Genomic DNA, 15,302 nt, shown 5'->3' on the forward strand with positions numbered 1-15,302 from the left:
TTTATTTAATTTAATGACGCCAGATCTGGCTGGGGTTTTTATTGTAGCATTGGCTATCTGCTAGTTGAAACGTGTGGTCTGTTAGTCTATCTGAGTTTTATGGTGTTTTTATAGTTCATGCTTTATGGTGCGGTACTTTTTTTTTTTTTTTTTTTTTTACTTTTTTGTCGGTGCGCCGTCACCTTAATGTTTAGCTGTGTTTTGATCTGTGTTTCTGGTGCGCCGTCACCTGTTTAGCTGTGTTTTCATCTGTTTCTGGGTGTCAAAACAGTGGACGGGGGTTAGCAGGAGCCACCGTCTGACGTCACTACCCAGAATGTAAACAACAATGGCGACCTACGAGTTAAATTAAATTTTCTAATTTTATAAAAACGAAGACATCAACAAGGTTTTTTATATCACATTGTTATAATTGATACCAACATTTATCTTTTAAGACCTACATGTCTTAATAGCCAGGGTTCCTTTTAAAAGTGAAGTAATTATTCCCTCATAAGGCCATTGAATTAATTTCATTTTCCACCACTGATGTAGCCCACAACTGCAAAGTCATCTGAGCCTTTCTGCAGATGACAGGACTCTGATGTTCTATAAGTCTGAGTAGTGCAGAGTGTGAGGCACGCCGATATAAATTAATGAAAGAAATTGAATGCTTGGACACTGCTAGCATATTGGACAGGTTTTTGACAGGGCTTGTTCGACGGGGAGTAGTTCATGTGTCTAAATACATTTTCTGAAAAAGTTATTGTATAGGAATGTTGAATCTTGTTACACAGGAAAAAAAAACCTGAACATTGATCATAATTACATTGACAGCGAAAAATACTGTTACACAATACAACAAAACAGTTACACTTGAAATAATCACCCTGTAATGGTGTTTTGTTGTTTTGTTATTCAACACCAGAACGGCAGAGGCGGTGTCATGGTTGGTTTCATTATGTGGATAACTTTGTCTAAACACAATCTACAGATCGGTCACTCACTGACTTTTCCTCAATACGTTTTATATTTTCTGAAATTTTGAACATATTAAAATGAAATACACTTGATTTCTGAGTAATTATTCCTTGGGCCGCCACATTGGTCCTGTAGTCTGCTCCAACTCTGAGCTGGTCCCCCGCGGAGATAAAAAAAGAAAGTCCACTGACACAGCTTTTAGATTTACAATGTCCACGAAAGATAGGGAGGGTTTCTACCCAAACATTATTTTGCTAGTAGAAGTTGATACAATTGGATTTTGTAGCCTGATCTGAAATTACCACCACAAATAAAGGAAAATAAGCTGTTCCTCTCAACAGCAGATCCAGCAGCTGCTGAAGTAGAGCCAGCTGATGTCCGCTTCAGGGCTGACATCACTACTATAAAGAATCTATAACTATTATTATTATTATTATTATTATTAGTATTATAAAAAACTAACACAAAGTAAGCAATTAAGAAAAATAATAATCCAATAAATCCAGAGAAACAGAAAGTTTATTCACACACACATCGTCTTTTATGTGTGTTTTGCATGTTTGTTTTAAATGTACTTTGTTAAATAACATGTTTTGTGAAAATGTAAAAATGTTCTTATAAACCAAAGGGGGTCCAAGAAGAAAATGCTTGTGAACCACTGCTTTATTGGGAGTGGTGATATAAGATGTCGGGGACCATCCCACTCATTAGTACAGCTTTGCCAGTCACTCCCTCTAAAATTGAAATCCTCCCATGTGGTCTGAACTGATATTACTCCATTGGTTGGCTTTCAATTAAATATATACTTTTGTAAAATAAATTATTCAAGCCCAAAAGCATTGAAACAATGCAGAAAAAAATGTATAATAGTAGTCTGCCGATATTAATATACTTTCTTCATAAATAATAACTTAGTTTTTGCCTATAACCTAGGTACATTTAATGAAAGTAACTTGATTTAACTCAATGTAAAGTTCTTTTTATAAAAGTATATACACGTTTAAAATCTACTATTGAAATGTATTCACTTTTTTCTCTTTTTTGTGGTGTGAATGAATGCTGATGTATTTAAAGCAATTCAATTTAAGACCCTAATATAGTAAACTGTGATTTGAAGATGGTGGTAAGATTCTGTATCACAAAATTCATGTAGATTTTAACACACATATCATTTTAAAACATATTGGAATACAGCAGCTTTGGTTATTTACCTTTAAAAAACACTATTTTGTGGTCACTGGGTCTCTCGTACACAGCGTCAAAGCTGTCCAGGTTGGTTGGGAGGCCCCTCCAGAAGCGATGGATCTGAGCTGGACGCAGAGACACCAGGTGCTTCTCTCTTGTTAGTCGCCAGAAGTATTTCCCTATGGGGAACAGATCTTCAATATCCTGAAAGTTCTTCTGCATATCATCCTGACAATGAATGTAACTGTAACTCTAATGTGGGCATGGATCCTCAGGTTTAGTTTTATTGAATACAGAAGATTTGAGATATGTGGCAAGAAGTGTGATCTTGTAGATAATAATAATAATAATAATAAAAATAATAATAATAATAATAATAATAATAATAATAATAATAATAATAATAATAATAATAATAATAATAATAATAATAATAATAATAATAATAATAATAATTAGTGATGCACCGAAATGAAAATTTGTGGCCGAAACCGAAACCGAAAATAATAATAAACACTTGGCCGAATACCTAACAATACCGAACATGGTTCTTCGCAGTTTTTCATTTATTTCGCCAATTTTTTCACCATTGCATTAATCAAATAAATTTGATTTAGGCATGCTTTTAAAAGAAAAAAATATTTTATAAAATTACAAGGTAGAAAACATTTGTTGAACATAAAAAACTGAACATTTTTTAATTTCCCAGCATTTCTTAAATATTCCAGCAGACATTATACCAGCAAAGAACAATAACTTAAAATAAATAAATTAGCAAAATACATTTTTTATCATTTCAAATGATAAATCAAACTTGTAGTGCTGAAAGACTTTGCAGATGTGCCCCCTCTAGATATTTGAGCAGAACATTCATTGCAAACAGCCATTCTTGTATTATTCTTTGCCACTCTAAAATACTTCCACACTGCTGATATGTTTGCACCGCACCACTTCACTCCACGCTCTTCGCTGTTTGATTTCATCATCTAAACGCACCTGTAATAGATTGATTTATGTTGTTTTGGTTCCACCTGCTGGTGAATGTTAGGTAAAATTCTTATGTGGTTAGTTTTTGGTTGGCCAACTATTTATGTGGTGCGCAACAGTTACGGAGCGGCCAGTCTATTTCCTTATTTTACAACGCCGTTATTAATTGTTCGTTTTTTTTCCCACTTATTCCACCGAAAGTGTTTTTTTGCCATTTTCGGCCGAACAATTTTGGTTACCGAACAATCGGTGCATCACTAATAATAATTCATTTTATTTCGAGGCGCCTTTCACGTCACCCAAGGTCACCTTACAGGATAAAAACAAGAAATACAATTAAAAATACAATAAAACATCCGTAAAAGCAGCAAAGATGATGTTGCAAGCACCAAGCGGGGAGCCAAAATTAGTTGGTTTTTCGAGTCGGATCAGTTTTAATAAAAATATAAAGTGGTTGAAACAGTGATCCATAAACTTATAACATGCTATAAGTTACATAAAACATTAAAAAGGTTAAAAAAAGGTCTGTCTACAAATGCCAGCTAAAGTTCAGCAGCCTTCACTAACTCTTCTGTTGCTGAAAATATGAGCCTGTTTCTCATTGTCACTGGCAGTGAGGAGTTTGAGGTCATTCCTCCAGAGGACAAGAATGAAAGCCTGATGTAATTTTGCGACTGCCGTCTTTCAGCGGCTCCGGTGTGCACCCAGACCTTCCCCTCTCCCTTTCTCATCTCATCTATGCTATCCTTGACTTTTGCTCTTTCTCCTCCTGCTGCTCATTTAGCCTCATCCTTGTTATTTTTTACACACAATGCTCTGTAGTTACGCATCTGTCTTTCTTTCTTACTGTCATTGTACCTTTGAAAAAGAAGGCCTCCCCTCGTATCTGGGCCACTGCATCAAAGTGACTCGTGCATCTGTCTGGGACATCTCGTGCCAGCCTGAGAGAAATGAGAAGAAACAAGTAGGAGGAAACATTGTAAAAAAAGGGGGAAATGAGAGCTTTCTCAAATAAAAACAGGCATTTATAACACGTTAAATCTTTAATCACCATGGATAATGTTTTTTCCATTGATTTTATGACTTATATGCTGATTCTTTTCGACGTTTTTTTTTCATTTACCCAGCCTTCAAGCTCCTCCAGTCACCCACCGTTACCACGCGCCTATGCATGAATTAGTGATACCAGGCTACACAGAAAAGAAGAGCCTGTCAGGCAGACATGGTGGGATCCTGGGTGCATTCATCCCTGAGGTTTTTAAGTGACTTCAAGCACCGACGTGGCCTGCCTGCCAATGATGAAGCTATTAGCACCACAGGGTGGGGAGTGGGAGCCCGCCGGGCCGTCTATTACTAACAAAGGTCTCCATTCAACTCTATTAAAACTACATCACTGCTTCGTGGTCAGACCGGTGCTCTTGTCAGGACTAATCTGGCTCTCTCACACACTGTGACCTGATGAAGTTACCGGGAAATAATTCATCTAGCAATGGTCTAAAAAAGTGGAGAGTGAAGCTGGTTAAGTGTTTGACTAATGGCATATTTATTTACTTCTCCGTACCACCTTGCTGTCTACGGGTATTTGAATGTAACTGCAGGTGTGTGTGTATATGTGTGTTTGTCTACTGGGAGACCAACAAGCATTGTAGACCTTGAGATTGAAAAAAACGTTTTTGTAGATTTTTGTTAATGGGCCTCTTGAGTGCTGATTTAAAGTCAGAGCTTGGTGGTTTGGGTGTGAGATTGGTGTATGGGCGACCAAGATGCATAAATGTACACATTTTAGGTTAATTAGGCTTCACAACCCTCAGTTTCTACAGTCTGATAGCTGCCTAGCTTTCGCTAGCAAATTATCTAATTAGATAGGGAGGCTCCCAAGTGTCTTGGGTAATTTGCCTTGTTGATACCATAGAACCTTATATCAAATACATAAATAAAAACACCTTTTATGAGATATACTTATTACTCTTGCATGTATTCATTGCACTGTATTTCAGTAAAAGACAAAAACACAATAAAATTAGAATACTCTCCATAAAAAAAATTCTGCAATGCACCATGCACAGGGAACAGCACAAGGAACAGTAAGAAAAACAACTGATAAAATCTGGTACAGTGCAATATAGTGTAATACATTCAGTAAATACCACCTGTATTAGGCTCCTGGGTGTAGCTTTTAGATTACCATAACTTCAGGTCGAAATATGAAAACATACCAAATATTAAAAGGGAAAATGGTCTGCACTTACAGTATTTGATGCATATGAATCTCATTTAGGCCCTACAAAGCTGTCATACACACGCTTGTAAGGGCTGTGGATGTAAAAACCCATCTTTTGATTGTTAACTGGCCACTTTACCTCTGGCGTTGGCTGATACAAGACATCAAATTAGTCTGACTTGTTTGGTTTCGCAAATATTTACAAGCATGTACAAGAATATGTTCAATTTGCCAGTGGAAACCAAACAACAAGTCCAACTTGTGCTGTAAAATTCAGGCTGAACTGGTCTGTACATTCCCTTCGAAAGGTTTCTAGAGCTAGTAATTAAAGGGTCAATGAAGAAGGTGATGTGGATTTTTGAGTATTCCAGTGCTTATTAACTATTTTTCTGATATGCAAGATGCAGAAAAACTTCTACTTACAGGACAGTGGATCTGTTTTCAGGAAGGTCCAGCAGCACAGGAGGCTCAGGTGTCTGAGAAGGGTTGCCTGGTTGATTTGTATGGGACACAGTATCTCTGACACCTGCAGGATGAGATCCAATAATCAGATGAAAAAATAAATAAAAATGACACAATATTTGGTGATTCTTCATTATTTATTGTATTTCTTGTATCTCAGTTCACTCACATGTTGTATCTCAGTCCACTACACCTCAGTGAGAATCAATTTTATTCCCGTCACATGCCCTCATCATTTAAGCCTGCAGTGCACTCTCCTCATAATTGTCTTTCTCGTTTCTCACACTGTCACTTCCTGTAGGAGGGTGAGGTATGATAAGGCCACATGGCATAACGAGGTCCAATTAACTCCATCCATGTTTTCATTAAATCAATATCAATGCTCTATAGAGCTCATCGACTGCTGCTTCCTGCACAAAGAAGACCTGGTACCACATGTCCAACGAGCTGTCACCTTGCCATGGAGAGAGTACTTGTGCACAGCACATAAGAATCAAGGCTGTATGAGTTTTATTTTATTTTGAGAACAGTGAATTTGGTCAGTATAAACTCCACTTTACATGGCCATGAGCTAATACTGTAAACCCCGGCGAAATGTGTGAGCAGTGAATAACGCAGGTGCAGAAAGGTGAAGATCAGTATTATAGAATCCCGTGGCCCTTCCTTTTAAGCTTTGTATGCTGTTTATGCCATGTTGTCAAGGTGCCCTTCATGGTTACAGCACAGAGCTACTTTGTTTATTTTTCTCCACTACTAATGAAAAACAGAAATCCAATTTTTTATATGTCTGCGTTTTTTCTAACAGTGTCAGATTCAATAATGTGAATCTGATGGAAATGCAGCTTTTTTTTCTTCATTTCTTTCTCCTCCATATCCACACACCGGAAGCATGGTTCTTCATACCGTAGAGCTGCCAGACGCGTACTTTGTCCTCATAGGGCAGATCATATTTCAGAGGGTCTCCCACAGGACCCTGGTAGTACGGTCTCATGATGGACTCCATCGCTGAGGTGTGCACGAGGCCGATGGCATGACCGAACTCGTGGACTGCGACTGCAAACAGATCCATCCCGTGAGAGTCTGGAAAAGACACAAAAAATAAACAACATGCAAGTCAACATGGGGCAAAATGTCATATATGTATGCGTCCAACATAAGAGTAATATCAGCAGGGACCAATGCCAACCAAGTTAGATATTTGTTTGTTTTTATCTTAAAGCATATGAAAAATAATAGCAATAGCAATACCACTTCTGGTCATGTGGGGGCAGTATATCACGTGTCAGTCCTGGTGTAAAATATAACAAAGTGCACCTCTAGAGGGTCAGAGTAGTATTACAAGATGTACTGGATCATGACCACACATTTGCACAGTATTGACAGTCTCTTTTTTTGGTCAGAAAAGGAAGATTGGAAGGGATTTTTATATTATAGATTCATCTCTGTTGCACAATATTGTTAAATTACTCAATGAATCTGACGGAATTACATTGCGTAAAGGGAAAGGATTGAAGACTAAGCTAGGACACCTAGGATCTCCGATCCATCATACAGCGCTCCAAAAACTTGGAGAAATACATAAACTATAAATAAACAAAATGTGGAAATATGGAAAGAATCTGTAAACCACTGTTAGCAACATTCACCGTATGGCTTACCGTGGAGCCCCGATGTTCCAAACAGCATTATGCTTCTCTTTATGTGAAGCAATATTTATAGACTAAAACACTTAGGGCCAAATCCACAAAAGGATTGTGCGGCTTTTGCGGCCGCTAAACCGGTGCAAATGACACAAAAAGAGAGCGTCTAATTCACAAAGCACCTGCAAAGGGCGAATTGCACCACAAACTGCGCTGCCAAGCAAATAGTGGCATTGTGCGCCTGTGCCATTTGCATGCATGTAAATTAGGTAATATTCATACATTCGGCGCAAAATTGCCCCCTTTCTATGCAAATAAGCCTCATTGAAAAAACCGTCTAATTCACAAAGGCCAGCGCTATTTGCCACACGCAAAAATAGTGGAGCAAATACCGTCTTTTGGAAGCGTGTATTAACTGCGCGCAAATTCACTCCTCACTCCCGCTCTGTCTCTGTTTCTCTCTCTCTTCAATATCATTCAAGCCTGTGTGATACTGAATGATATTAAGGGTGAAATCTACAGTCAGACATGACTGTAGACAGTCAGATCAAGGGGGGTTGTGGACTTATCTCGGATTTAAAAATAAAAATAACAGGACGGAGCTCAGGATTCATCCATACAGTAGGGGCTGCTTTATTACAAACAATTCCACCATATAAACATATAAATCTAGAATGTGTGTGTTTAATAGCTGACCTGTAGGTGTGTGTAGCAAAACACAGAACATGAATTACCGTCAGATCCTGATCTGGGACCTCATCTATAAAGCTTGCTTGCGCACAAAAAGGGCCTGAAAGATGCGGCGACACGCACTGTACGGTGCGCGTCGCTGCGTAACCTTAGCCGTATGCTCTGCATCGATTTAACGCGGAACCATAAATCAGCCTTGAACAGCACTGAGGGAGGAGGGACAGTGTCTTTAGGATTTACAGGCTGAGCCTACCGTTAGTTCTTAAACTGTAAAAAAAAAAAGGGGGGGGGGCGGGGGGACAAAAGCATGAGTTTGAAAAGTGGGGGGGCATGTCTCCCCTGTTCCCAGTGGAAATTGCGCCCTTGCGCCTCACGGCGTTTTATTTTCACTCGCTTTATTTTTTATTTCTGCAGTTTTCATTAAGGACCAATCTGTGTGCTGAAATATGGAGAACACTGGAAACAGCTCCGCTCGACTCAGACAAGTGCAAATTGCACTCAGCTCCAAAACTTGGGCGTGTTTGCGCCGGTATATCATTAGAGCAAAATCTTTTGTGAATAGGACCTTAAAGCAGGGCAAATTTCGGGCGCAAATGCGGCGCAATTCACAGCGCTATTTGCGGGCGCAATCTATTCATTGTGGATTTGGCCCTTAGTTATTGAAATGGTTCAAATGATAAACTACTTTCCCACTTTTCAAGAAATAATTACAATCATTCATTTGTTCTGACGTGAGATTCTTCCTTCCACATCAAATCACTGTAAATGGAATATTTAAGATTTATAACTGTTGATTGACTAAAACAAGATATCTGAATAAACTATGATGGGCAACTTTTGCAAATTTATAGAAGTAATTATTCAATAGAAAATTTGACGGATTAAGTTAAGCCATACAAGATTGTCTACAAGTAAGAAGTGGTTGTAGTAGTGAAAGCCAGGGTCATCTTTAGTTGGGGTTATGAATAAGTGATTGTTTCCCTGCATGCTGCTATGATTTGAGCCATTTCTGTTTAAGTCTTATACAGTTTCACAATGCTTGGATGTAATAGTGCCATAAGATATTTCTTAGAAAAGACTCATGTCGTAAATGCACCTTTTTCAGATAGTTTTCAACTCATCTGCTTATGTTCCAAATTAATAGGTATAACAGATAGCTCAGGAGGCTTTGTAAGTGCTCTTGTGTTTGTGGTGTAGTGAGACATTCAAGGTAATACTGCCTGAGTCCATGAGTTGTCAATCAGAGCCTGAGTGGAAAGACTAAAAAGATGCATGCTATTAAAATCCTTACCCTGCATGTTCAGTCAAAGCATGAAGAAAAAAAAAGCCCCACAATCCCCCCTGTCTGACCTTCTGAGGCAAGGCAAAACATTCAGCTTGGAGATACAGATTTGCAAATATAAAGAGAGCTAGTGTGTCTCGCCAAGCTGGCTTAGCGCTCCTTGGTGGCTTGGCTCAAGTCAGCATCCAGCTAACCTTGCGCTGGGATCGACTCGGGGAATGTGCTCATGCTTTCAGTATTCACCTGGGGTATTCAGGAGACAAATGCCAACTCTAATCTGCCCGAGCACATGGTGCAGGTGAACAAAGGAAGGATAGAGAAAAAGAGCAGAGGCTCAGTGCAGTGGATCGGTGAACAAAGGAAGGATGGAGAAAAAGAGCAGAGGCTCAGTGCAGTGGATCAAGCATGTCATTGTATTTACGGTCCATGTGAAACTGAAAGAGTAGATGGACAAAGTTGGAAGAGAGAGAAAATTGTAGGCTATCAATGAACCAGATTCATTTTGGAAGATCAATAAAGGTAGAGAATCAATTTAGAGATTTGAACATGAAGATTCAAACTAAGTTCTTCCAAAATCACTAGTGACTTTTTACTCTTCGTAGCTTTATTAATCAACCAAAATTGTCCCATTGAATGGTGCTGATATTAGATTGAGAACTATTATCATCACCTGCATGCCTGTAGCAACTCATAATGTAATAACGGCTCATAATGTAATAACTTAAATGTAATAAAAGTTCATAATGTAATAATCGGCTCATAATGTAATAAAATCCTGAGCGCATAACGTAATAACGGCTTTGCGCATAATGTGTAATGTAATAACTTATTACATTATGAGCCTTACTGGCGCCGCTCATAATGTAATAACAATAAAAATGGCTCATATTGTGAGAAAACAGCTGCATTATCATAATTTTTACCTCATAAAGGTGCAAATAAAGCAAACAGCATGGGTTTTCAGCTATATTAGTGAAACCAAGTATGTAATAGTAATTGCATTCTCACATTTTATTATGTAAGATTTACATGGTTCTTAAATGCACTTCTCATTCTTGCACAAGTTCCAAAATAAAGTAAATTGAATGAATATGTTATGCTACTGGCCCTGCAATTGACTGGCGACCTGTCCAGGGGGGACCCCTGCCTCTCGCCTGAAAATGAGCTGGGATAGGCTCCAGCAGACCCCCATGCAGAGGATAAAGCGGGTATAGATAATGGGTGGATGGATGGATGTTATGCTACAGTACTTGTACCATGTATTTAATGTAAGTAGTAGGAAAATAATGCTTAAAAGTCTTTATTAAAGCTAGGGTCTACGATTTTACATATTGTACATTTTTATTAAAATAATTTAGAAGGTTGTTATGGCCCAATAGTGTTACCTATGAAATATGATCAGCAAAAAATTAAAAAAAATCTTCTAGCTGAATACTGAATACTGAAAACTGAATATCATAGCTTTAAATTGGCAGTAAGACCAACAATACAAAAACAGCGGTGGAAGGACCTCATCAGGTTGTATGGAAGGAAAGAATGTTCACTTACTTATTTGAAAAGACCAATGTGTTTTTATTGTAGAAGTTATTGTGTCCTGCATTTATTGTAGCAATAGTAAACAAAGAAAATGCTCTTTTAAACTACATGAACTACAGCCCCCTCCTTCTTCCCTAATCCACCCTCTTGTCCTGCCAGCTTTTGAGTTGGTTACTGTAGCGCCACCTATGTACAAATCATAGTCAAACACAAACACAGACTTCTGCCCATAAGTCCATTCTTGTTGTGAGTGTGACCTTTATACCATGGACTTGACCTATAGGGGATGATGCGTTAAAACAATTAGGCTTCTCTTCCTGTTAATGTGGCCCGCAGTTATATGGCATCTAAGTTGGCCAATGCGTTACCACGTGTCGCAGAAATTGTGTGATCCTGCTGACACAGACAGACACACACAGAGGTGAAAGCATTTCCTTCCACCCCTGCAGGAATGGCAGAGGTAAAAATGATGATAATGCAACACTTTTCTCACAATATGAGCCATTATTACATTATGAGTACCAGTAAGGCTCATAATGTAATAAGTTATTACATTATTACATTATGCGCAAAGCTGTTATTACGTTATGCACTCATAATTTTATTACAGTATGAGCCGATTATTACATTATGAACTTTTATTACATTTAAGTTATTACATTATGAGCTGTTATTACATTATGAGCCGTTATTACATTATGAGTTGTTACACATGCCTACTGATCCTGTTTAGGAGAACATTCTTTTGGCTGCTTTTCTCAGTTGAAGACCTCATGATTCTCTCGTGGTGTGGATAGCCTAACCACATTGTCACTTCTATCACACATGAAAACCCCTCTGACTTTACTCCCACTGGCATCACATCCAGGGACATGGTAATATATTATTTTATTCCAATACTGGGACTGAATTAGCTGTCACTAGATGAGCTTTAACTGCAAGGTCCACAGAGATGATGTGCTCTCTAAAAGGGATTTGCCTTGGTTAGCATTTCTAACAGGCTCAGAGCTACACTCATACTGGAGAGCTGGAGTTACCTGAGACTTCAGTAACCACTATTTATATTTGACATTGAAGCTGTGTTAATTTGGTATTTACTTTACAGAGGCTTCCCTAAAAAAAATGAAAAGCTTCAATATTAAAAGAGCTGACGTAAACAACAAGGTTTTCTCTTGCTGCAGCGGCAAAAGAAATGACATACCTTTGCTGTGCTAATTTTTGTTTGATGGTTTGAGGGAGTTGCTACTTTGATATTTTTTAATAAATGATTAAATGGTAGTCTGCAGTTCTCCCTCAAGATATACACATATTTTTTAATGTATAGCAAACATATGAGTTGTAATTTCTAAAGGCCAGCCCCAGAACGGGTCTCACATCATCAACTACTCTGAAGTTCATCAGGCTTCATTTTAGCTATAGCATGATGTCAAATGCTGACTTTTCATAAAACCCAAGAAGCTCCTTTAGATAATTTGTTTTGTGGCGAATTCAGTTGTGGTAAACCCTGAACTTTTATTAGTTGCCAAACGAGAATGAAACGTGTGATCCTGTTGTACATGGTTGTATTTTTCATATTACCTTGAACATAATTTTAACATAAGTTTGGCATGGTTGCTTAGAGGGGTTGTCAGGTCTGCATTTGGAGGAGTTAGGAGTAAGTTTGGTTCCTGTATGTGTTTCAATTTAGGTTTATTTAGCCTTTTTGACTTTGTGAAAACATATTCTCATTAACAAACTTAGCAGTGTGTTAAACTGTTCAATGCAGACCATCTCCATTCTTAAATAAGTATCTTCCATCTTCTTAGATACCATGGTGACAATAGGAAAATCACAACATCACCTGCAGGAAACATTGAGCCATCTTACAAAGCAATTTCAAATTTTTTACAAGACAACATTGCATGTTACAAAAAAAATCTTTAAAGGTTACCTCATAACTTAAAGGAGCATGAGGCTCCTTTTAAGAAATGAGACTCTCTAGCGCCACCCTTCACCACGACGGCCGTCGGGAGTACTGCAGCCAACAGCGAAGCCGGCACGGGAGAACGGGGAGAACGCACATGCAGCGTCATGTGACGTCACATCCACAGCCCAGCGCGGGAAATTTGGGCCCGAATTGCAGCACATTTTGCAGCACACAGCCTGTTCAAGGCAAAGGAGAGATACACTAGAGGGCTCATTCTTTTTGGTTTGGAACGCTTCATCTGACATTATTACTAGAAAACTTAAAATGTATACGAAATTTTTTTCATAAATCCTGCCTCCATCCTGCCTCAAGCTCATTTAAAAAGTGACCATGGCTCCTTATCATGCATGTGTATGTGGCAAATAGTAAGTGGAAACAGGCTGTAAGAAGAAAGGCGACAGTACATCCCCTTTTCCACAAACAAATGATATACAACAGATGCCTGTGTCCCTGTGCTACTGTTATTATCGTTTGAAATCATTTTCTTGTATTAGCGTCCATGTGTTAATGGTTTAATCTTCTTATCGCCACACAGTGGAGGTCTAAAGGTTTTGGTAATATTTATACAATCTTTCTTCCTTTCATCCATTTATGAAAATGAGGGAGTGAAGAGAAGATCAGATGAGATCCACCAATCAGGCCCCTGACAAGGACCCCAGGAAGAGGAAGATTATTTAACGAAGTGGGAGGGGCCTCTTTGAATGTCTTTGTCCAGGACCAGTTGGTAAATCTGTTTGTTTCTGCTAGGTGTTATGGGAGTATCAGCACTATCACTTCCTGGAGCTTGCATGAACAGAGCTTGGGTCTGAAGAAGGCGGAGTGCTGCTTTGGCTGTGGTAGGTGTTCTGTAGGTTAGGTAATGGAGGTTGTTGTTTTTGAGGGAGCAGTGAGAGTTGGCATGGATGCCAATGATCACTGTTGTGTGATGGGACCATCTAAACAAAACACTGGTTGAAAGGAAGCTCCCGGCAGAAGACCCAAAAGACATGTCAGTTATTGTGCCAAAGTCTTTTACTGATTGCTAATCCTCCTTTGAAGTACAAGTACTTGTCTTTATTTCAACTTGTACTGTATATCTCACGAAAATAATATTCTTTGTAATGCAGAAAAATGATAATTTACCTATATTATTATGTAGGCAAATAGTCTTTCTTTAAACATTAGAAAAATAAGGTCCAGCTTACTTCTAAGAAGCTGCATTATACTTATATAATATTTCTATTCTGGGATCCAGTAAATTCTTTGCAAAAGTCATGTTTTTCTAATGTTATTAAAAATACAGAATATAAAATAGGTACACTTGGAAACGTTACCCACTCAAGACTTCTAGTGGCAATATTTGGCTATTTTGGCTCTCAAAAATGTTTGACCTTTTTTTTTTCCTTTCTTTCTTTTTTTTCTTGTTTTTTTTCTTTTTTTCTTCTTTTTTCCTTTTTTTCTTCTTTTTTTCCTTTTTTCCTCTTTTTTTATTCCTTTTTCCTTTCCTTTTTAATCTTGACATTTCGACTTTTTTCTCAACATTTTGATGTATTTCTCAACATTTAGACTTTTGTTGAAATTTTGACTTTTTTCTCAAGATTGTACTTCAACATTAATCTTGACATTTCTACTTTTTTCTCAACATTTCGATTTTTTCTCAACATTTAGACTTTTTTCTCAACATTTAGACTTTTTTCTCAAGATTGTACTTCAACTTTAATCTTGACATTTCTACTTTTTTCTCGACATTTCTACTTTTTTCTCGACATTTCTACTTTTTTCTCGAAGTGCATAATAAAAAAAAAAAATCTTCCCCCAGTTCTAACTAATATAGATACATGCAGCATGTGTTGCCTTCATTCTAAGGCTTATAAAAGACTTTTAATTTTTTGCGGCTCCAGACATATTTGTTTTTTGTGTTTTTGATCCAATATGGCTCTTTCAACATTTTGGGTTGCAGACCCCTGATATAGACCATGAAACGCTGCAGGTAAGGATTGTGACACCGTCATGTTACCACACCGGCCTCCAGGTTTTTGGGTAAGTAGAGCCAAGGTCTCACCTTTATATACGATATAAGTCCTTGTAATGGTGGGGTCACCTACTGCCCCATCTTTCTAAGTGCTTATTAAATGTTAAGCCCTCAAGGATCTAGCTCTTATCTCAAAAAACTCATACTTCTATATCAACCCAAGAGCACTTCTGTATTTGCAGTTCCTTGTTGTGTACTTGTGGAGCATGATAACGGGAGGCTGGCATCTCTCTTGTGAAACCAGCTCACAGTCAGTGTTTGGTTTGCAGACAGCTCAGGTGCCCTGAACCATCCTTTAATTATACTGTTGTAGGTCCAGACTGCTGGGGGACCACCCATGATGCACTGATCTCTTTCTTCAC

General features: G+C 38.2%; 1 protein-coding gene across 2 annotated transcripts in view; it reads right to left on the bottom strand.

The window, feature by feature from the left end:
* The window catches only part of LOC133455358 (matrix metalloproteinase-17-like), a 150,235-nt gene that overhangs the window by 20,487 nt on the left and 114,446 nt on the right, over window positions 1-15,302 (bottom strand). For both annotated transcript variants that reach the window (XM_061734349.1, XM_061734348.1), the window contains exons 5-8: window positions 6,719-6,895; window positions 5,777-5,879; window positions 3,991-4,073; window positions 2,172-2,324 (exon numbers count right to left, since the gene is read on the bottom strand). In XM_061734349.1, coding sequence (XP_061590333.1) covers window positions 2,172-2,324; window positions 3,991-4,073; window positions 5,777-5,879; window positions 6,719-6,895 — 516 coding nt within the window. The remainder of the gene's footprint in view (window positions 1-2,171; window positions 2,325-3,990; window positions 4,074-5,776; window positions 5,880-6,718; window positions 6,896-15,302) is intronic.

This window comes from Cololabis saira, chromosome 11, assembly GCF_033807715.1.
Source record: "Cololabis saira isolate AMF1-May2022 chromosome 11, fColSai1.1, whole genome shotgun sequence".
In the NCBI taxonomy this organism is placed as follows: domain Eukaryota; kingdom Metazoa; phylum Chordata; class Actinopteri; order Beloniformes; family Belonidae; genus Cololabis; species Cololabis saira.